The following is a 22215-nucleotide window of genomic DNA, read 5'->3' as shown; positions in this document are numbered from 1 at the left end:
GCACAAAAGAAAATAGAGGTGCCATTACACTACTGGGTGTATTCTATAGGCCGCCAGCTAGTGGGAAGGATATAGAGGAGCAAATTTGCCGGGAAATTACAGAGAGATGCAAAAGCAATATAATAGTGATAACGGGGGATTTCAACTATCCTAATCTCGACTGGGATAACAATAATATAAGGGGCTAAGAAGGGGAGGAATTTTTGAAATGTGTTCAGGATAACTTTCTCGACCAGTACGTTTTTGGCCCAATGAGGAAGGAGGCATTGCTGGACTTGGTTCGAGGGAATGAGGCGGGTCAAGTGGAGCAAGTGTCAGCGGGGGAGCATTTAGGGAGCAGCGATCATAGTATCATAAGGTTTAGAATAGCTGTGGAAAAGGACTCTGACCGCTCTAAAGTAAAAATATTCAATTGGAGGAGGGCCAATTTCAGTGGGATGAGAACAGATCTGGCCCAGGTAAATTGGAATCAAAGATTGGCAGGCAAAACTATAATTGAACAGTGGGCGGTCTTTAAAGAGGAGATGATTCGGGTACAGACAAAGTACATTCCAACAAGGGAGAAAGTTAGGGCAACTAAAGCCAGCGCTCCCTGGATGACAAAGGAGATAGTGAGTAAGGTGAAGCGGAAAAAAGGGGCATATGACACGTGTCAGGTTGATAATACAAGTGCCAACCAGAGAGAATAAAGAAAGTTCAGAGGGGAAGTGAAAAAGGAAATAAGAGGGAAAAAGAGAGAGTATGAGAATGGACTAGTGGACAACATAAAGGGGAATCCAAAAGTCTTCTACAGACGTGTTAACAGTAATCAGGTAGTAAGAGGAGGGGTGGGGCCGATTAGGGACCATAAAGGAGGTCAACTCATGGAGGCAGTGGGCATCGCTGTACCAAATGAGTACTTTGCATCGGTCTTTACCAAGGAAGAAGATGCTGCCAGAGTCTCGATAAAGGATGATATAGTTAAGATACTGGATGGGCTAAAAATTGATAAAGAAGAGGTACTAGAAAAGCTAGCTGTACTGAAAATAGTTAAGTCACCCAGTCCGGATGGGATGCACCCTAGGGTGCTAAGGGAAGTAAGGGGGGAAATTGCGGAGGTACCGGCCATAATCTTGAAATCATCCTTAGATATGGGGGTGTGCCAGAGGACTGGAGGATTGCAAATATTACACCCTTGTTCAAAAAAGGTGTAAAGATAAACCCAGCAACTATAGGCCAGTCAGTTTAACCTCCGAGGTGGGGAAACTTTTGGAAACGATAATCCAGGACAGAATTAACAGTCACTTGGACGAGTATGGATTGATTAGGGAAAGCCAGCATGGATTTGTTAAAGGCAGATCGTGTTTAACCAACTTGATAGAGTTTTTTGATGAGGTAACAGAGAGGGTAGATGAGGGCAATGTAGTTGATATGGTGTATATGGATTTTCAAAAAGCATTTGATAAAGTGCCACATGATAGGCTTGCTACTAAGATTGCGGCCCATGGAATAAAAGGGGCAATAGCAACATGGATACAGAATTGGCTAAATGACAGGAAACAGAGAAGTGGTGAACGGTTGTTTTTCGGACTGGAGGGAGGTGTGCAGTGGTGATCCTCATGGGTCAGTGCTGGGACCGCATCTTTCCTTGATATATATTAATTACTTAGACTTGGGAGTACAGGGCACAATTTCAAAATTTGCAGATGACACAAAACTTGGAAGGGTAGTGAACAGTGAGGAGGATAGCGATAGACTTCAAGAGGACATAGACAGGCTGGTGACATTGGCGGGCACGTGGCAGATGAAGTTTAATGCGGAAAAATGCGAGGTGATGCATTTCGCTAGGAAAATTGAGGAGAGGCAATATAAACTAGAGGACACAATTCTAAAAGGGGTAGAGGAATAGAGGGTTCTGGGGGTATATGTGCACAAATCGTTGAAGGTGGCAGGGCAGGTTGAGAAAGCGGTTACAAAAGCATACGGGATGCTGGGCTTTATAAATAGAGACATAGAGTACAAAAGCAAGAAAGTCATGATGAACCTTTATGAACACTGGTTCGACCACAACTGGAGTACTGTGTCCAGTTCTGGGCACCGCACTTTAGGAAGAATGTGAAGGCCCTAGAACGGATGCAGAAGAAATTTACTAGAATGATTCCAGGGATGATGGACTTTAGTTTTGTGGATAGACTGGAGAAGCTGGGATTGTTCTCCTTGGAACAGAGAAGGTTGAGAGGAGATTTGATAGAGCTATTCAAAGTCATGAAGGGTGTAGACAGAGTGGATAGAGAGAAACTGTTCCCATTGGCAGAAGGGTCAAGAACCAGCAGGCATAGATTTAAGGCGATTGGCAAAAGAACCAAAGGTGACATGAGGAAAATCTTTTTTACGCAGTGAGTGGTTAGGATCTGGAATGCACTGCACGAGAGGGTGGTGGAGGCAGATTCAATCATGGCCTTCAAAAGGAAACTGGATAAGTACTTGAAACGAAAAAAATGTGCAGGGCTACGGGGATAGGGCGGGGAAATGGGAGTAACTGGATTGCTCTTGCATAGAGCCGGCACGGACTTGATGGGTCGAATGGCCTCCTTCCCTGCTGTAACCTTTCTATGATTCTATGACTGGGTTTCTTTCAGGCAGTTGTAGTGATGGAGGAAAAAGTGAAACCAAAGAATGTCAAAAGGTGAAGGGAGATGAAGGTTGGAGACATCAAAGGTAAAAGGAGATGTGTTCTGGACTTGTGAGAGACATGAGAAAACTGTCATGGAACAATTGAAAGAAACAAGGTTTCTCATTATCCCATTGAAAAGCATGGGAGAATTTAAGAGAGGCTGATTTAGCCATTGTGCAATATAAAGGAGGTTATGAATGTGGAAAGGAAAAGAGAAATCTGTAAAAGAATGGAGAGGATGGGATGTTAAGTGGAAAAAATAATAGAGCGGGAGAGAGGAAATAGTCCTGGAGCAGCCCTGAGTCGATTAAACAAGAGTCAAAGATGAATATCAACTACAGCGCAGGGAGCTTTGAGGGGAAAGTAGATATGTGTGAACATAGCTATGGTGGGTTCCTATTGCCACCCTGGTGAGATTGGCTAACGCAATAAAGATTGGGGCTCAAATTTGGGCCCTTCCTGGTCTGTTAGATTAAGCTGTTCACTGGATAAATCTGCTGAGCCAATAGGGAAACCTGACCTGTATCATTTTAAAGGAATACTGCAGGGTTAGTTCCTACTTTATTTTTATTATTTTATTCTTTTTATTTTCATGCATTTTTTCACTGACTTTTTTTCTCATTTAAACTCATTGTGAGATGGTCAACCTCCCAGTTGTTATCCCCTTTTGCTCTTTTGAGAAAAAAATTGAGGCTAAGATTTCACTTTTCTCTCCCCCCTGTGGTGTGTACTATTTCTGATTAAAAGGGATGGGGGAGGGGGGTCACTTCAATCTACATGTACCATCCCTAATCAAAAGGAGGAGGCGCTCTGTCTGCATCTCCTACTAGCAGGTGCAAGAGAACAGCTTGGGTTCTTTTGGCCTTAAAACCCTCCCCCCATCCCCAGATTTTTCCTTCTGTCTCAGTGAAGCAGCACCTGGGCTGAGCTCAGCACCTGCTAACCAGCAACCAGGCCGAGATTGGGAACTCGGCACATGGAGGTTGTTGGGCTTGGATTCATATCCCAGCGGACGTGCAGTGTGTGGCCTATCCTAGCCCATTCCATCAGAAATGTGCAAACTCCGCGATCTGGTTCCAATAACTCTGACTGATCCTCACTACATTCAACCATGGAGACATTGGAGAAGGTGCAAAAAATATATAAAAGGTGGTTATAAACTAGAGGTTATAACTATCAGGAAAGATTGATCAGGCTGGGCATCTTTTCTCTACCAAAGTGAAGACTAAGGGGTGACCTGATAGAGGTCTTTAAGATTATGAAAGTGTTTGATTGGGTAGATGTAGAGAAGATGTTACTACTTGTGAGGGAGGCCAAAACTAGGTGCCATAAATGTAAGATAGTCACTAATAAATCCAATAGGGAATCCAGGAGAAACTTCTTTATCCAGAGAATGGTAAGAATGTGGAACTCGCTACCATGAGGAGTAGTTGAGGTGAATAGCATAGATGCATTTAAGGGAAAGCTAGATAAGTACATGAGGGAGAAAGGAATAGAAGGATATGCTGATAGGGTTAGATGAAGAGGGGTGGGAGAAACCTTGTATGGAGCATAAACACCATCATAGACCAGTTGGGCCGAATGGCCTGTTTCTGTATTGTAAATTCTATGTAATTCTATGTGAAAAGTTTTAGATGAAAGGAAAATTATGCTCAGTTTGGACATGTCTGTACATGTGAGTAAATACATTCACACCTTTCTCTTCAACTGTTTTATGCAGCCTGTAGCTTGTGTTTTGTATTAGTGGCAGACAATAGTCTTTGTTTTACTGTTGGTCAATATTGTTTGCTGGCAGTCATTACTTTGTAATGAGAACGCTTGAATTTAATTTCCTCCCAGACTTCTTTTTGCTTTTCCTTCCACCCCCTCCAAACATAAGGGCACTGTGGCCAATTGTGTCCTCCCCCACTGCTCTGGCTGAGATTCGCTAACTGAGAACAGGTCAGGGATCTTCCTGCTCTATATAGTTCAGTACCGAACAAAACGCAGATGCCCACTGAATCATCAGGGGGGAATTGCCTCCCACTTCGAATTGGAGAGAGTCAATTGAGTGGTGAGAATGTGAAACTTGCTACCACATGGATTGGTTGAGGTGAATAGCATAGATGCATTTAAGGGAAATCTAGATAAGTACATGAGGGAGAAAGGAATAGAAGGATGTAGTATTAGGGTGAGATGAACTAAGGTGGGAGGGGGCTAGTGTGGAGCACAAACATCAGCATAGGCCTGTTGGGCCGAAGGGCCTGTTTCTATTGCTGTAAAATTCTGTGTAATTCTATGTAATTGATGATTCTTCAGCGGGCAGTGCAGTGTTTCACTCTAGGATGTGTGTGCATGCATTTGTGTGCATGTGCATGTGCATGTGTCTCTGTGTGGGTGTGTCTCCGTGCATGTGTCTATGCATGTATCTGTGGATGTGCATGTGTTTGTGGGTAGGGGTGTGTGTTTGTATGTGAGTCTGCGTGCATGTGTCTGTGTGCACGGAGGTTCCGTCTCCAGTTCATGTATTTTCACTGTTTTTGCCCTTTTCCAGTTGGTTACTCCACGTGTCATTGGTGCCATGTTATGGAACGGGAATCGTTCGAAAACGAAGAGATTGGCAAAATAATGAACGAGAATTTTGTTTGCATCAAGGTAGACCGGGAGGAGCGGCCGGATGTTGATAAAGTTTACATGACATTTGTGCAGGTGAGCTTGCTGTTTTAACAAAATCACGAATTCCCCCTTTGCATTCCAACCATTCCCCAGCGTTCAGGCACCCTTTAAACAGAAACATGCAAATGCCTGGGCTGTATCAGACGATTGAGCATCAGCAGACAGTGGTAAGATAAAATCAAATGCATTACACACAGCTACCTGCTTCAATCCCCCAAAAATATCATCACTGCTATTTAATTAACATTAAAGAAGTTTTGCACTTTAACTCAAGCTTCTGGGCAGTTGGATAGCAGGGCCATTTGGTGTGTAGGTTGCCTTGGGATCTTTTATGTCCACTTAACAGGTAGGCAATGGCCTCAGTTTAATGTTTTCTCTGAAAGACGGCACCTCCGACAATGCAGCACTCCCTTGGCACTGCACTGAATTGTTAGTCTACATTATGTGTTCGAGTCCTGAACCCGCCAGCATCACTCTGAGGTGTTGTTTCTACCAGTGAGCCAAGCTGACAATTATTGTCCATGACTGCAGCATGGGAAGAAAATAAATTCCACACGTTGCTGCTGCAGTCCTTTAACTGGCTACAGCAGCATTGCAGAATCAACCCTGCATGCGTGTAAGCTCCAAGAAGTAGGGTCTCAGCTTGCACATGTAATATAAATGCAGGTGTTTCTTTTTCTTTTAGACTATGATGCAGGGTGTGGAACCTGGGTGAAGTCCAAGGCCCACCGTGCAGCATAAACCAAGGTTGAAAAGAACAGGAGGGAAGACAAGCTAAATCGGGAAGTGGTGGTTCCATGCCAGCAAACTTAGGTTGTAAGAGCTTGTAGATTGTAGGAGGAAAAGAAAACTGAGGAAGGTGAGGAGTTCCAGTGTTTGGAGGTCCTGGAAAAGAATGAGTTAGAGCAGGAGCTAGTGATTGGGTCTTCAGGATAAAATAATCCACTGTATGCGGTACTGGGTCATAAACAAAGCACAACGGGACATCTGCCTTACTTGCTGCAAGTGGCCACAGCAGAGATTCTGGGAGCTGGCAGCTGAAGAACAATGTGAAAGGGACTTTATACTTTATGATTCCTGGCTGTGGACCCCACAATTCTGTTTGCTTTTCAAAATTGCTTCTCCACATTGTTTCAACATTTCAAGCGATGCATCTTCTGTTGCTCCCACATCTCTTTCAAAGTCTGTCAGCCGTGGCTCAATTGGTAGACTTTTACCTCTGAGTCAGAAGGTTGTGGAATCAAGTCCCACTTCAGAGACTTGAGCACATAATCTAAGCTGACAGTGCAGCACTCCCTCAGTACTATCAGAGGTGCCGTCTTTCGGATGAGACGTTAAATTGAGGCCCCGTCTGCCCTCTCAGATGGATGTAAAAGATCCCATGGCACTATTTGACGACGAGCAGGAGAGTTCTCCCAGTGTCCGGAACAATTTTTACCCTTCAACCAACATCACTAAAAACAGATTATCTGGTCATTATCACATTGCTGTTTGTGAGACCTTGCTGTGCGCAAATTGGCTGCCGCGTTTCCTATATTACAAGTGACTACACTTCAAAAGTTCAAATTGGCTGTAAAGCGCTTTGGGGCGGCCTGAGGTCGTGAAAGGTGCTACATACTTGCAAGTCTTTCTTTCTAATTCTGTGCACGGTTTTGACAGCTTTTAATGAGAGAGTGTAGAGTTTGACCGAACAGAAATCTGGTTTGCTGTCAGCATGAGTGTTCCACAGGAGCTATAACGATAGTTTCCTTCCTTTCTGTCGCAGGCAACAAGTGGAGGAGGCGGCTGGCCAATGAGTGTATGGCTGACCCCTGACCTCAAGCCTTTTGTTGGAGGGACTTACTTCCCACCCGAAGACGGTTTCCACCGACCAGGGTTTAAGACAGTCCTGCAGAACCTGGCTGAGCAGGTATAGTATTCATGGTTCTTAAATGGTGTGTAGAACATAGTGGTCCCTGAATTTCTGGATCCTTGGACATGTTTATTTTTGTTAGGTATGAGTAGCGAGGGATAATGAGTTGAGGTACAGACCAGCCATGATCAAATTGAATGGCGGAGCTGGCTCGAGGGGCTGAATGGCCTAATGCTGTCCCTAATGTTCCTATGTCCTGTCAAGGATATAGAACGTTAGATCAGTATTCTGGAGGTTTGCTTCCTTTATTTTTAGGGGATTAGGAAAGCTTGGCATAACTTTCCCTCAGTAGGTTTATAAATGTGGGCTAGAGTCCATGATTGGGCAGATTGGTCATGGTCAGTAGAAGGACCAGCCCTGATGAAGCAAATGACTTGAATTAACTCAGGTCTGTTAACGGGAGGAGGCCAAGCAAGGAGAAGGCATAACTTATGGTAAAACCTGCTTATTACATATCCTTTATTGTAAAGAAAGCATTCAATTTAATTCTGATCAAACTAAGGCTGTTTAAACTCCAAGTATTGTTGGGAGACTGACCATTAGCAATTCCCCAGCAGCAAGGTCCTTTTTTAACCAGTGTTTAAATCCTGTGCAAAGGTTCTGTTTAACTCCTGGCAGAGGCACTTGTCAATCCATTGGAGAGATTTCAAATTTCCAGATTTGTTCATGTTTTAAAACATTTGTTTTAGTGGAAGAAAAACCGGAATGGGATAACTGAACGCAGCAACAAGATACTGACAGCGCTGCAGAGAGGGGTAGCGGTGAGCGCTAACGAGGGGACAGTGCCACCGCCATGCCCTGAGGTGATGGAGAGCTGCTTCCAACAGCTGGCTCATTCCTACGAGGATGAATATGGAGGGTTCCGCGAGTCGCCGAAATTCCCGTCACCGGGTGAGGAATATAAGCACCTTTTTAAAAAAAAGTCCACCGTCTTTGAACGGTCAAAATAATAACAACTTGCATTCATATAGCACCTTTAACGTAGTAAAACATCCCGAGACGCTTCACAGGAGTGTAATCAGACCAAAAATTGACACCGAGCCGAAGAAGGAGACATTTTTTTTATTCATTCATGGGATGAGGGCGTTGCTCGCAAGGCCGGCATTTATTGCCCATCCCTAATTGCCCTTGAGAAGGTGGCGGTGAGCCGCCTTCTTGAACCGCTGCAGTGCTGTTAGGTAAGGAGTTCCAGGATTTTGACCCAGTGACGATGAAGGAATGACGATATATTTCCAAGTCGGGATGGTGTGTGACTTGGAGGGAAACGTGCAGGTGGTGTTGTTCCCATGTACCTGCTGCTCTTGTCCTTCTAGATGGTAGAGGTCGCGGGTTTGGGAAATGCTGTCGAGTTGCTGCAGTGCATCCTGTGGATGGTACACACTGCAGCCACGGTGCGCCAGTGGTGAAGGGAGTGAATGTTTAAGGTGGTGGATGGGGTGCCAGTCAAGCAGGCTGCTTTGATTTGATTTGTCCAGTTAATATGATAATTAAAATCCCCCATAATTATGGCTGTAATAAGGGAACAGCCATAATTATGGGGGATTTTAATTATCATATTAACTGGACAAATCAAATTGGGCAGAGCAGCCTTGAGGACGAGTTCATTGAGTGCATCAGGGATGGATTTCTTGAGCAGTATGTAACTGATCCTACAAGGGGGCAGGCAACCTTGGACCTGGTCCTGTGTAATGAGTCAGGATTAATTAATAATGTCCTAGTTAAGGATCCCCTTGGAACGAGCGACCACAACATGGTTGAATTCCATATCCAATTAGAGGGTGAGAAGGTTGATTCTCAAACAAGCGTACTGAGCTTGAATAAAGGAGACTATGATGGTATGAGAGCGGAATTGATTAAAGTGGACTGGGAAAATAGATTAAAGGGTAAGACGGTACATGAGCAGTGGTGTTCATTTAGGGAGTTATTTTACAACTTTCAAAATAAATATATTCCACTGAGGAAAAAAGGGTGTAAAAGAAATGACAGCCACCCGTGGCTAAGTAAAGAAATCAAGGATAGTATCCGACTAAAAACAAGGACATATAAGGTAGCCAAACTTAGTGGGAGGATAGAAGATTGGGAATTCTTCAAAAGACAGCAAAAAGTAACTAAAGGATTGATTAAGAAAGGGAAGTTAGATTATGAAAAGAAATTAGCAAAAAATATAAAAACAGATAGCAAGAGTTTCTACAGTTATATAAAAAGAAAAAGGGTGGCTAAGGCAAACATAGGTCCCTTAGAGGATGAGACCGGGAAATTAATGGTGGGAAACATGGAGATGGCAAAAATGCTGAACAAATATTTTGTTTCAGTCTTTACAGTAGAGGACACTAAGAATATCCCAACACTGGACAAACAGGGGACTCTCGGGGGGGAGGAGCTAAATACGATTAAAATCACTCAAGAGATGGTACTCAGTAAAATAATGGGACTCAAGGCGGATAAATCCCCTGGACCTGATGGCTTCCATCCTAGGGTCTTGAGGGAAGTGGCAGTAGGGATTGTGGATGCTTTGGTGATAGTTTTCCAAAATTCCCTGGACTCAGGAGAGGTCCCGGCAGATTGGAAAACTGCTAATGTAACACCGTTATTTAAAAAGGGTAGTAGGCAGAAGGCTGGAAATTATAGGCCAGTTAGCTTAACATCTGTGGTGGGTAAAATTTTGGAGTCTATTATTAAGGAGACAGTAACGGAACATTTAGATAAGCATAATTTAATAGGACAAAGTCAGCATGGCTTTATGAAGGGGAAGTCATGTCTGACAAATTTGCTTGAGTTCTTCGAGGATATAACGTATAGGGTGGATAAAGGGGAACCAGTGGACGTAGTGTATTTAGACTTCCAGAAGGCATTCGACAAGGTGCCACATAAAAGATTATTACTTAAGATAAAAAATCACGGGATTGGGGGTAATATTCTGGCATGGGTGGAGGATTGGTTATCAAACAGGAAGCAGAGAGTTGGGATAAATGGTTCATTTTCGGACTGGCAACCAGTAACCAGTGGTGTTCCACAGGGGTCGGTGCTGGGTCCCCAACTCTTTACAATCTATATTAACGATTTGGAGGAGGGGACCGAGTGCAACATATCAAAATTTGCAGATGATACAAAGATGGGAGGGAAAGTAGAGAGTGAGGAGGACATAAAAATCCTGCAAGGGGATATAGACAGGCTGGGTGAGTGGGCGGAGATTTGGCAGATGCAATATAATATTGGAAAATGTGAGGTTATGCACTTTGGCAGGAAAAATCAGAGAGCAAGTTATTTTCTTAATGGCGAGAGACTGGAAAGTACTGCAGTACAAAGGGATCTGGGGGTCCTAGTACAAGAAAATCAAAAAGTTGGTATGCAGGTGCAGCAGGTGATCAAGAAAGCCAACGGAATGTTGGCTTTTATTGCTAGGGGGATAGAATATAAAAACAAGGAGGTATTGCTGCAGTTATATAAGGTATTGGTGAGACCGCACCTGGAATACTGCATACAGTTTTGGTCTCCATACTTAAGAAAAGACATACTTGCTCTCGAGGCAGTACAAAGAAGGTTCACTCGGTTAATCCCGGGGATGAGGGGGTGGACATATGAGGAGAGGTTGAGTAGATTGGGACTCTACTCATTGGAGTTCAGAAGAATGAGAGGCGATCTTATTGAAACATATAAGATTGTGAAGGGTCTTGATCGGGTGGATGCAGTAAGGATGTTCCCAAAGATGGGTGAAACTAGAACTAGGGGGCATAATCTTAGAATAAGGGGCTGCTCTTTCAAAACTGAGATGAGGAGAAACTTCTTCACTCAGAGGGTGGTAGGTCTGTGGAATTTGCTGCCCCAGGAAGCCGTGGAAGCTACATCATTAGATAAATTTAAAACAGAAATAGACAGTTTCCTAGAAGTAAAGGGAATTAAGGGTTATGGGGAGCGGGCAGGAAATTGGACATGAAGCTGAGTTCGGATCGGTCAATGCCCTGTGGGTGGCGGAGAGGGCCCAGGGGCTATGTGGCCGGGTCCTGCTCCGACTTCTTGTGTTCTTTAGATTTGTGGTTGGGATCAGATCAGCCATGATCTTATTGAATGGCGGAGCAGGCTCGAGGGGCCGATTGGCCTACTCCTGCTCCAATTTCTTATGTTCTTATGTCCTGGATGGTGTCGAGCTTCTTGAGTGTTGTTGGAGCTGCACTCATCCAAGCAAGTGGAGAGTATTCCATCACACTCCTGACTTGTGCCTTGGAGATAGCGGAAAGGCTTTGGGGAGTCAGGAGGTGAGTCACTCGCTGCAGAATACCCAGCCTCTGACCTGCTCTTGTACCCACAGTATTTTTGTGGCTGGTCCAGTTAAGTTTCTGGTCAATGGTGAACCCCAGGACTTTGATGGTGGGGGATTCGGCAATGGTAATGCCGTTGAATGTCAAGGGGAGGTGGTTATACTCTCTCTTGTTGGAGATGATCATTGCCTGGCACTTGTCTGGCGCAAATGTTGCTTACATTAGGAAAGGTGACCAAACGTTTGGTCAAAAAGATGAGGTTTGGGGAGGGAATTCCAGAGCTTAGGGCATAGACAGCTGAAGGCACGGCCACCAATAGAGGTGTGAAGGAAGTTGGGGATACACAAGAGGCCAGAGTTGGAGGAAGACAGAGTTCTCGGAGGATTGGAGGGCTGGAAGAGGTTACAGAGATCGGGAGGGTGAGGCCATGGAGAAATATGAATTTTCAAATCAAGGTGTTATGGACGGTTACTGGTAGAGGCTTTCGGTCAATGACGTAATTCACACAGGAGAGTATAATTACCATGATGTAATATGTTGATGAGCTGTCCTGGGTTCTTGTGCTCAGCTCCCCCTTTGCACTTTGCTGAACACTGAATGTGCTGTACAGTTAGAAAAAGGAGGGAAGATGTGTTTAGTCATGATGCTTCGGCCAGCATGGCGTGGGGCAGGCTTAATGGACCAGTTGGTCTTTTCCTGCCCGTCAATTTCATACGTTTGTAACTTTGTATGTTTTAAGGAAGGTCTTTAAGGAGGAAAGGGAGGTGGAGAGATGGATGGGTTTAGAGATGGAACTCCAGAGCTGGAACCTAGGTGGCTGAAGACACCATCATCAGTAGAAGGGGGCGCAGGGTGAAATGCAAGATTCAGCGGAGGCCGGAGTCAGAGGAATAGAGAGCTATGTGGTGGTTTTTTATGGCTGGAGGAGATTACAGAGATGGAGAGGAGATGAGGCTATGCAGCGATTTAAAAATGAGGATAGCGATTTTAAATTTTAGGTGTTGGGGCGGCCAGGAGCCATTGTAGGTCAGTGATGATGGAGTGATGGGTGAGCGGAACTTGGTGTGGGATAGGATAAGGTCAGCAGAATTTTGAATCAACTGAAATATATAGAGGGTGGAAGATGGAAGGCCAGCAAGAAGAGCATTGGAGTAATCTACTCTGGAGGTGCTGAAAGCATTATGAGGGTTGAGGTAGGGTTGGGAGTGGTTGATGTTATGGAGGTGGAGGTTGGCAGCCTTTGTGGTGGAGAGAGCATGGGGTTGGAAATTCAGTTCAGGGACAAACAGGTGACGAGTTTGCAAACAGTCTGGTTCAGCCTGAGATGGTGGCCGGGGAGGGATTTGGAGTGAGTGCTGAGGGAGTGGAGTTTGTGACTGGGGCCATAGATGATTGGCTTTGGTCTTCCAATGTTTAGTGGCTCATCCAAGACTGGATTTTGGACAATCATTCTGACAGCATAGAGTCAGTGGTGGGATTGAGAGAGATGGTGGAGACCTAGACCTAGATCCAGAGCAGAAGTACAGAGTGCATTGTGAAAAGAATGGATTGTGAACCGAGTGGGAACTTGAGAATTTGGTGAAAGTGGAAATTAGATGCAGAGGGGGAAGGAGGTACTAAGTTTAAAAAAAAACAAAACAGACTAAAAAGTAATTATCAATAAATAAATATAGGCTAAGATACAGCAGAGCAGGTTGTATGTCTGGACTGCAGTATGTGGGAGTTTGTGGACAGCGAGAATGTCTCATGCGAACACATCTGCAGTAGATGTCTCTGCCTCGAATTTCTCCAGTTCAGAGTCATTGAGCTGGATGCGAGTTGGAGACACTCTGACACATGAGGGAGGTGGAGGAGTATCTGGACAGTTTGCTCCAGACCTCGATCACACTTCGTAGAGAGGCAAAGGATCTGAACGCGGTTGGTGTGACCGATGGTGTACAGAGTAAGGGGAATCCAGGTGAGATAGAGAACGAGGAGCCGCAGAAACTGATCCTATCCAACAGGTACAATGTACTTGCTACCTGTGAGGATAAGGATGAAGACTGTCAGAAGGACAGTCAGAATGCTGACCTTGGCATCCTGGAGCTGGAGGCCCTCCAAAGGGAGGACGAGGAGGAGGAGCTTGATGTGGTAGCTTTAGGGGAGTCAATAATTAGGGGGAGAGATAGCATCCTTTGTAAGCAGGATCGAGAATCCCACATAGTATATTGCCTACCTGGTGCCAGGGTGAGGGACATCTCGAACCGGCTTGAAAGGATATTGGTGAGGGAGAGGGAGAATCCAGTCATTGTGGTCCATGTTGGGACCAACAACATAGGAAAGAGTAGGCAAGAGGTCCTGTTCAGAGAGTATCAGGAGCTAAATTAAAAAACAGGACCTCCAGGGTTATAATCTCTGGATTATCACCTGAGCCACATGCAAATTGGCGTAGGGATAAGAAGATTAGGGAGGTGAACATGTGGCTGAGGGAGTGGTGTGGGAAAGAGGGGTTCCATTTCATGGGACACTGGTACTAGTACTGGGACAGGAAGGAACAGGAGCATTAAGATGGGCTCCACCTGAACCGGGCTGGGACCAGGGTCCTAGCGGAAAGGATAAATGGGGCGGTCATAAGGACTTCAAACTAGTAAATGGGGTGCGGGGGGGTGGGGGGGGAGAGTTCAGGTGGAAAAGGTAGTATAAATAATAATTCTAAAACAAACAAAAAGGAAGAGAATAGACTAATAGTCAGAAATTTTGCTTTAGGCACTGCAGGTGAAAGGAAAACTAAAAGATGTAAAGTAATTAAATCAGGAGAGAGAAATAAGAAATGTGTGAGAAAAACAACATTAGAGCAGAAGGACAGGTTTGGGTGTGTGGCCCAAATAAGCGTTCTTTATACAAACACATGGAGTATAAGGAATAAATTGAATGAATTACAGGCGCAAATTCAACTTAGAGGGTACAACATGGTAGCCATTACTGAGACATGGCTGCAAAACGGTCAGAACTCTGAACTGAATATACCAGGTTATAAGGTCTATAGGAAGGATAGGGAAACTGGGAGAGGGGGAGGAGTAGCCTTAGTGATCGAGGATGAAATTACTTCATTGATAAGAGAGGATATAACGAGAGGTAAGCAGGCTGTGGAGACTTTATGGGTAGAATTAAGAAATAGAAAAGGATTTAAGACTGTAGTGGGAATTATGTATAGAACCCCTGGTAGCAGCTGTGAAGTGCCAGAAGGTATAAATGCAGAGATTAGACAAGCCTGTAGTAAAGGCAGAATGGTTGTAATGGGGGAATATAACTTTCATATTGACTGGGATAAGCAACGAGCTCATGTTAGAAAGGTAGTGAATTTCTTGAGTGTCAGCTTTCTGCAACAATATGTCCTAGAACCAACAAGAGGGTAGACCATATTAGATTTAATAATGAGTAATGAGCCAGATTTCGTTAACAGCCTAATGGTACGTGAACATTTATCTAATAACAATTATTTATCTAATAGCTATCATAATATGATCGAGTTCAACGTTGTGTTTGAAAGGGAGAAACTTAGGTAAGGCCGACTTTAACGGGATGAACCAGAGACTGTCCACAGTAAACTGGGCAAATCTGTTAATGGGTGAAATGACAGAAGATCAGTGGGAGGTGTTCAAAAAAGAATTTAACATGATTCAGAACCAGTTTATACCCCTAAAGGGCAAGAACTCTACTTGTCAAAAATAACAGCCATGGACGACAAAAGAGGTAGGGGACAACAAAACTAAAGGAAAAATTCAAATAATAGCACAGATCCTGGTGACTGGGAGAGATACAAACAACAGCAAAGGGTGACAAAACAGAAAGTAAGAGCTACAAAAAGGGAATATGAAAAGAAACTTGCAAGGGAATATCAAAATCAACACAAAATATTTTTACAATTATATTAGGTAAAAGAGGGTGGTCAAGAGCAATGTGGGCCCCTTAAAATCTGATAATGGTGATATTGTAAATGAAAATAAGGAAATGGCGGACATGTTAAATAATTACTTTGCGTCAGTATTTACAGTAGAGGAAGAGGATAGCTTGTCGGACATCCTAAGGAAACTAATTTTGAATCGGGACAGGGACTCACCATACTTAACTTAAGCAAATTAACAGTAATGAAAAAATTAATGGCACGAAAGAGTGACAAATCCCAGGACCAGATGATTTCCATCCTAGGGTTTTAAAGGAAGTAAGTGAGAACATTGCAGATGCTCTAACTATAATCTTCCAAAGTTCTCTCGATTCAGGAACCGTTCTTTTAGATTGGAAAATTGCACATGTCACTCAGCTATTTAGGAAAGGTGAGAGAGGGAAACCAGGGAATTATAGACCAGTTAGCCTAACATCTGTTGTTGGGAAATTACGAGAGTCTGTAATTAAGGATAGAGTGACTGAACATCTTGAAATTTTTCAGCTGATCAGAGAGAGCCAGCATGGATTTGTAAAGGGTAGGTCATGCCTGATGAAGCTGATTGGATTTTTTGAAGAGGTGACTAAAGTAGTGGGCAGGGGACTGTCTATGGATATTGTTTATATGGACTTCCAGAAGGCATTCCATAAAGTCCCTCATAAGAGACTGTTAGCTAAAGTTGAAGCTCATGGAATTGAGGGCAAATTAATGACCTAGTTAGGAAATTGGCTGAGCCGGAGGAGACAGAGAGTAGGGATAGTGGGCAGGTACTCAAATTGGCAGGATGTGACTAGTGTTGTCCCACAGGGATCTGTGTTGGGGCCTGAGATGAGGAGAAACTTCTTCACGCAGAGGGTAGTAGGTCTGTGGAATTTGCTGCCCCAGGAAGCTGTGGAAGCTACATCATTAAATAAATTTAAAACAGAAATAGACAGTTTCCTAGAAGTAAAGGGAATTAGGGGTTACGGGGAGCGGGCAGGAAATTGGACATGAATTTAGATTTGAGGTTAGGATTAGATCAGCCATGATCTTATTGAATGGCGGAGCAGGCTCGAGGGGCCGATTGGCCTACTCCTGCTCCTATTTCTTATGTTAACTACTCACTGTATTTATTAATGACTTAGATGATGGGATAGAGAGCCACATATCCAAGTTTGTTGATGGCACAAAGATAGGCAGCATTGTAAGCAGTGCAGGTGGAAGAATAAAATTACAGAGAGATATTAATAGATAAGGTGAATGGGCAAAACTGTGGCAAATGGATTTCGGTATAGGCAAATGTGAGGTCATCCACTTTAGACCTAACAAGGGTAGATCAGAGTACTTTCTAAATAGTGAAAAGCTCGAAACAGTGGGGGTCCATGTACATAGATCATTAAAATGTCATGGACAGGTACAGAAAATAATCAAGAAGGCTAATGGAATGCTGGCCTTTATATCTAGAGGACTAGAATGCAAGGGGGTAGAAGTTATGCTACAGCTATACAAAACCCTGGTTAGACCACATCTGGAGTACTGTGTTCAGTGCTGGGCACCGCACCTTAGGAAGGATATATTGGCCTTGGAGGGAGTGCAGCGTAGATTTACTAGAATGATACCTGGACTCCAAGGGTTAAATTATGAGGAAAGATTACACAAACTAGCGTTGCATTCCCTGGAATTTAGAAGATTAAGGGGTGATTTGATCGAAGTTTTCAAGGTATTAAGGGGAACTGATAGGGTAGATAGAGAGAAACTATTTCAGCTGCCTTTGAGAATGTTGCTCATGACTTGGTTTGTGCTGTGGAAAGGGCAGCGGCCTGAGTGGAGGGATTCAAATGGAATTGTGGAAGAGATGGGCTCTGACAATACAGTCAAGGACCTTGGAGAGGATAAGGAGTCGATAGTTACCCAGGGTAGATGGGTCAGACGGTGGGTTTGTTTGAGGAGAGGGATGTTGACACTAGTGTTCAAAGGGAGAGGGAACCATTTACAATGCCAGGAAGGAAAGTTGGTTGGTCTGGAGTTTTGTGAAATGAGGTCGAGGGAGGACCAGATAGGTCCCATGGATGAGATAGGCTTGTAAAGGGCAGCGAAGATATGGAGGAGAAACTAGAGAGGCAGGGTTTCAGGCCAGAGTGGGAGGAGGACAAGGAACTTGACTTATGGCGCAAGGGAAAGTGGGATAGCAACAGAATGAATGGTCATGATCTTGATGATGAAGAAATTCACGAGCTCCTCACATTTGTTGGAGAAGAGGGTGGAAGAGGCAGAGGAGAGGGATTTAAGGAGGCAGTCAGTAGTCGAGAAAAGACGCTTTTGGGTCACCACTGCCTGCCTGCTCTCTCCTGCCTAGTCCTGTTTTCTCATCACCCCTGCACCCTCCCTGAAGGCATTCCATAAAGTAGTGGGCAGGGGCTCCCTATCTCCCAACACACTGGATTCAGAATCCTTGTCCTCATCTGTAAACCCTGCACCCTCCATGGCCGTTCCCAACCCTACATCTGCCATCTCCTCCACCCCATATCCCAACCTGCACTCAATGGTCCTCCAACTCTTGTCTGCTGTGCTTGCCCCTCCCGGTGTTCCTCTCTTGGCGGAAGAGCTTTCAGCCATCTAGGTCCCACCCTCTAGAACTCCCACATGCTACTTCCCACATCTACCTTTTCACCTGCACTTTTGGTCAACTCTCCCAATTCTCCTATGACCCCTCCACCTGCTGCCTTCTATGTGAAATGCCTTGGGATGTTTTATTATGTTAAAGGATTTATGTATGTATGTGTGTGTATATATATATATATATATATACACACACAAGTTGTTACTGATTATTTATACCCAAAACCCATAAGGATATAAAGTAAAGTTGCATCATGTTTCGTGCCCATGGGTAATTGTGAATGTTCCTTGCCTTACTGCACTTCAGGACTGATTCTATCTGCCCCTGGCTCCTGCTTTATGTAGGATTCTCTTCGCTTCATACAATCCCTGCATTCTTTCAGCCCAGCAACAGTTCTGGGCTGCGAGTAATTGCTCTTTTCCTTGTGTTTTTTGTTTCTGATTGACGTTTCTTCTATTTAAAATCATTTTACAGTGAATAAAACCCGAGGCTTTTGGACACAAACATGGTCCAGCAACTCCCAACTGCGTCAAGTGATCACAGTAGAAAACTGGTTTTGAGTAGCCCAGTACTGCAAGCTATATTTTCTTAAGCTTTAACATTGCATTGCGAACAAGGTGAGCCGAAGCTTTTATTTTTAAAAGGGTACAAAGCAAGGCTCCATCTTTAAACTTGAAGCCTCAAGATTGCAGAGTTTTACCCATTTGTATCCCTTTTCAAAAATAAATGGTTTAAATAATAGACTTTAACGCCAGTTTGCGTAAATATATTCAATCCACCATTGAGTTCTTGTTTCACTATCGGGAGAAGCCTGGTTAGAGTTCCAGATAATCTGTTTTAGTGATGTTGGTTGAGGGATAAATATTGGCCAGGACACCGGGGAGAACCCCCCAAAATAGTGCCATGGGATCTTTTACATCCACCTACGAGGGTAGACGGGGCTCAGATTAACATCTCACCTGAAAGACGGCACCTCCAACAATGCAGCATCCTCTCAGTACTACACCTGGAGTGTTAGCCTAGATTATGTGCTCCAAGTCTCTGGAGTGAGACTTGAACCCATGACCTTCTGCCTCAGAGGCGAGAGAGCCACCAACTGAGCCACAGCTGACATCATCCAAGAGGCCGTTCTTCGTGTGGGCAGAGACACTGAGTGCCACGAGACCTTTGAAAGCAAAGGTCTTACGTTGGAGCACATCGCTGTCCTTGCCGCATTGTAGTGGATAGGAACAGTGGTTAATTGGTGGTCCCTGTCTATCTTTGTGAAATCCATTGTTGTTCCCCGAACAGTGAACTTCAATTTTCTGTTTCGTTTCTGGGCTTTGAACAAGACCGGTGAGAAAGGAGCCCGGGCGCTGGAGATGGCATTACACACACTGAAAATGATGGCTCTTGGAGGGATTCATGATCACATTGGGCAGGTAGGATTACCCTGAGCGGTGTGAGAAAGCCTCTCTAGATGAGGTGATGGTGGGTTTAATTGTGGGACTGAGTCGATGTAAAAGAAAAGAAAGAAAGATTTGCATTTATATAGCGCCTTTCACCACCTCAGGATGTCCCATAGCGCTTTACAGCCAAAGAAGTCACTCTTGTAATGTGGGAAATGTAATGTAAGCAGAGTTGACTTGGTTTAGGCTGAGTGACAACTAGACTTTTGCTTTAAAAGACAGACATTTATACAAATACAGCACCTTATCATGTCTCCCAGAAACATGATAAATGAATCAGGTTGAGATGGAGTGATTATTGCTGTCTAGGAAATTATGGTAGTCAATCTGGAAAGCAGCATTGAGATGAATGACCACCTGATCTATTTGTGGGGTGTTGGTTGAGGGAGGATTGTTGGCCAGGACCCCGGGAGAACTCCTTACTTTTCCTCGAATAGTGCAGTATGGCCCTTAACTTCCACCTGAACCATCAGAACAGGTGGATGTTCAGTTATGATGTCTCATATCTTCAACCAATGCAGCACTCCCACAGTATTGCACTGAAGTAGTCAGCCTAGATTTTGTGCTCAAGTCTCTGGAATGGGGCTTGAACCCACGACCTTCTGACTCAGAGAGGACTGCTGAGCCACGGCTTATACCTTTGGTTATAAAGGCCAGTAGATTGGAGGATAGGAAACCTGAGGGTGTTGATTTGTTCCATTTTTTGAAGTCCAGCAGTGAATGAGTTAGAGTAGAGGACTGAGCGATCAATATTGATTTTAACACAATGAGGACGCAGGGATGCGAAGAGCGTGTAGAATGGAGTATTTACAGCTTAGGAAAGGAAAGTTCAGAGGATCACTGATCACAACCTTCTGAATGAGAAGTGAAAGTGCTACCAACTGAGCCAGGTTGGCACATTTCCACTCCCACTGCTCCTCATCCTTTGATCCTCCACATATTTCAGGGTGGGACCAGTGGAACATTGGGGTCGCCAGTGAAGGCCCGATTCCTGGATTTATTAGAACAAGTGACAGGGAGATCCCTTGGATGTTGTGAGCCTTCAAATGGATTGAAATTCCTGGAGGGACACTGACCAGTGATTCGACACCCCACCCCAATTGGGCAATGTGCTAATCCTAAATTAATCCGGAAGTTAATGAGAAAGACCGCAGTGCAGCTTGTGATTCATACCTTGAGGCCTTTATGAAGATGTATTTCTGACTATTGTCACTGTGGAAAACAAGAGTACGTATAAAATATATGAAGACTTCACCTGACGAAGGAGCAAAGCTCCGAAAGCTTGTGATTTCAAATAAAGCTGTTGGACTATAACCTGGTGTTGTGCGACTCCTTACCTTTGTCCACCCCAGTCCATCACCGGCATCTCCACATCACATAAATGCACATAAATTGTTATTGTTGTAAGGTACTGGAGGCAACTGGAGCCTGCGGGTCTGAACCCTAGCACAGAGTGAGCACCTTCAGGAGGGCCGGGGTTAATATTGTAGAAAGAAGACCATTGAAAATTAAAATCTGCCTTCACTTTCGACTGTATTTAATGTTCGGTTCCATGCCTGTTCGTGCTGGGTTGAAAGTGGGCCTTAGTTTTCCCCGGGTTCAGGTCAGCATCGGTCGGGCTGTGGCCCTGGGAAACCCTGGTGATCCTGGCGGCATTAGGCCGCCAATAGCCCATCAGTAGGGACGTATTGCCCTGCCCTGGTTGCGGAGCTTTCTGCGAGTCTCCGATGTGGTGATTGTTTTATATCAGAATGATTTGTTGATTCAGGCGATTATGGGCGTTGATGTCAGCTGATAAAGTGGATGCTTGTTTGAATGTTAATGCCCCTCTGCTTTCTGCCAGGGCTTCCACCGCTATTCCACAGACGGGAAGTGGCACGTTCCCCACTTTGAGAAGATGTTGTATGACCAGGGGCAGCTGGCTGTTTCCTACACAGAAGCTTATCAGGTAAACTAAAAGAATACTTTTCCCCCAATTTTCCACTTTTTTTTTGGCTCAAGGTGAGTAATGTTAATTCTGGGGATTGGAACGTATCTGTATTTCAGTGCCAGCATCAAGCACTGCTTGGGCTATACATAGAGTAAACACCCCTCTACACTGTCCCATCAAACACTCCCAGGTCAGGAACAGCATGGGTTGCAAACCTCAGGTATGACCCTGGACCAGATTTACTCTGTGTGGTGAAGTGATGTGAGTCTCCCACCTCCAGGGGCTCTGACGCCGAATTAGTATTACTAAATTAAAGCCAGTATGAAGCTGGAATCACTTCTTACAAATCATAAACTAAGCCATCTAGGCACTAAGCTGTGGAATTCCATCCCATCCCTCTCTCCTCCATTGAGACCTTCCTTAAAACCTAACTCTTTGACCAAGCAAATATCTCCTTCTTTGGCTTTGCTTCAGTTTTTGCCTGATTGCGCTCCCGTGAAACGCCTTAGGGTGTTTTTACTACGTTAAAGGTGCTATATAAATGCAAGTTGTTGTTGTTTAAATGCACCCCAAGAGAGCTGACAAACCTTACCCAAATCTCAAAACCCTCAATCGCTTTCTCTGCCAAATATCTATCCAGTTCCCTCCTGAATTTGTGACAGTACCCATTTCCAGTCTGCGCCAATATATTCTTCGCCCTCGTTTAAAAATAGTTAAATCTAATATTCCTTTTTAAATTAGTCTAAAAATGATTGTATTGTAAAAACTATTGCAGGCCTTTATTCAATGCAAGTCAGAAATTTGTGCAACTGCACATTTCTTCATTGGCCACGAGAGGGA

At 44.3% G+C, this 22215-nt stretch overlaps 1 protein-coding gene across 3 annotated transcripts in view; it reads left to right on the top strand.

Annotated features, from left to right (window-relative positions):
* The window catches only part of spata20 (spermatogenesis associated 20), a 348450-nt gene that overhangs the window by 17922 nt on the left and 308313 nt on the right, over window positions 1-22215 (top strand). For all 3 annotated transcript variants that reach the window (XM_068004358.1, XM_068004359.1, XM_068004360.1), the window contains exons 4-8: window positions 5187-5341; window positions 7074-7217; window positions 7910-8111; window positions 19288-19418; window positions 21289-21393. In XM_068004358.1, the coding sequence (XP_067860459.1) occupies window positions 5187-5341; window positions 7074-7217; window positions 7910-8111; window positions 19288-19418; window positions 21289-21393 (737 nt within the window). The remainder of the gene's footprint in view (window positions 1-5186; window positions 5342-7073; window positions 7218-7909; window positions 8112-19287; window positions 19419-21288; window positions 21394-22215) is intronic.

The sequence above is a fragment of the Heptranchias perlo genome, chromosome 23 (assembly GCF_035084215.1).
Source record: "Heptranchias perlo isolate sHepPer1 chromosome 23, sHepPer1.hap1, whole genome shotgun sequence".
Lineage (NCBI taxonomy): Eukaryota > Metazoa > Chordata > Chondrichthyes > Hexanchiformes > Hexanchidae > Heptranchias > Heptranchias perlo.
This window is presented reverse-complemented; position numbering and strand designations above follow the sequence as displayed.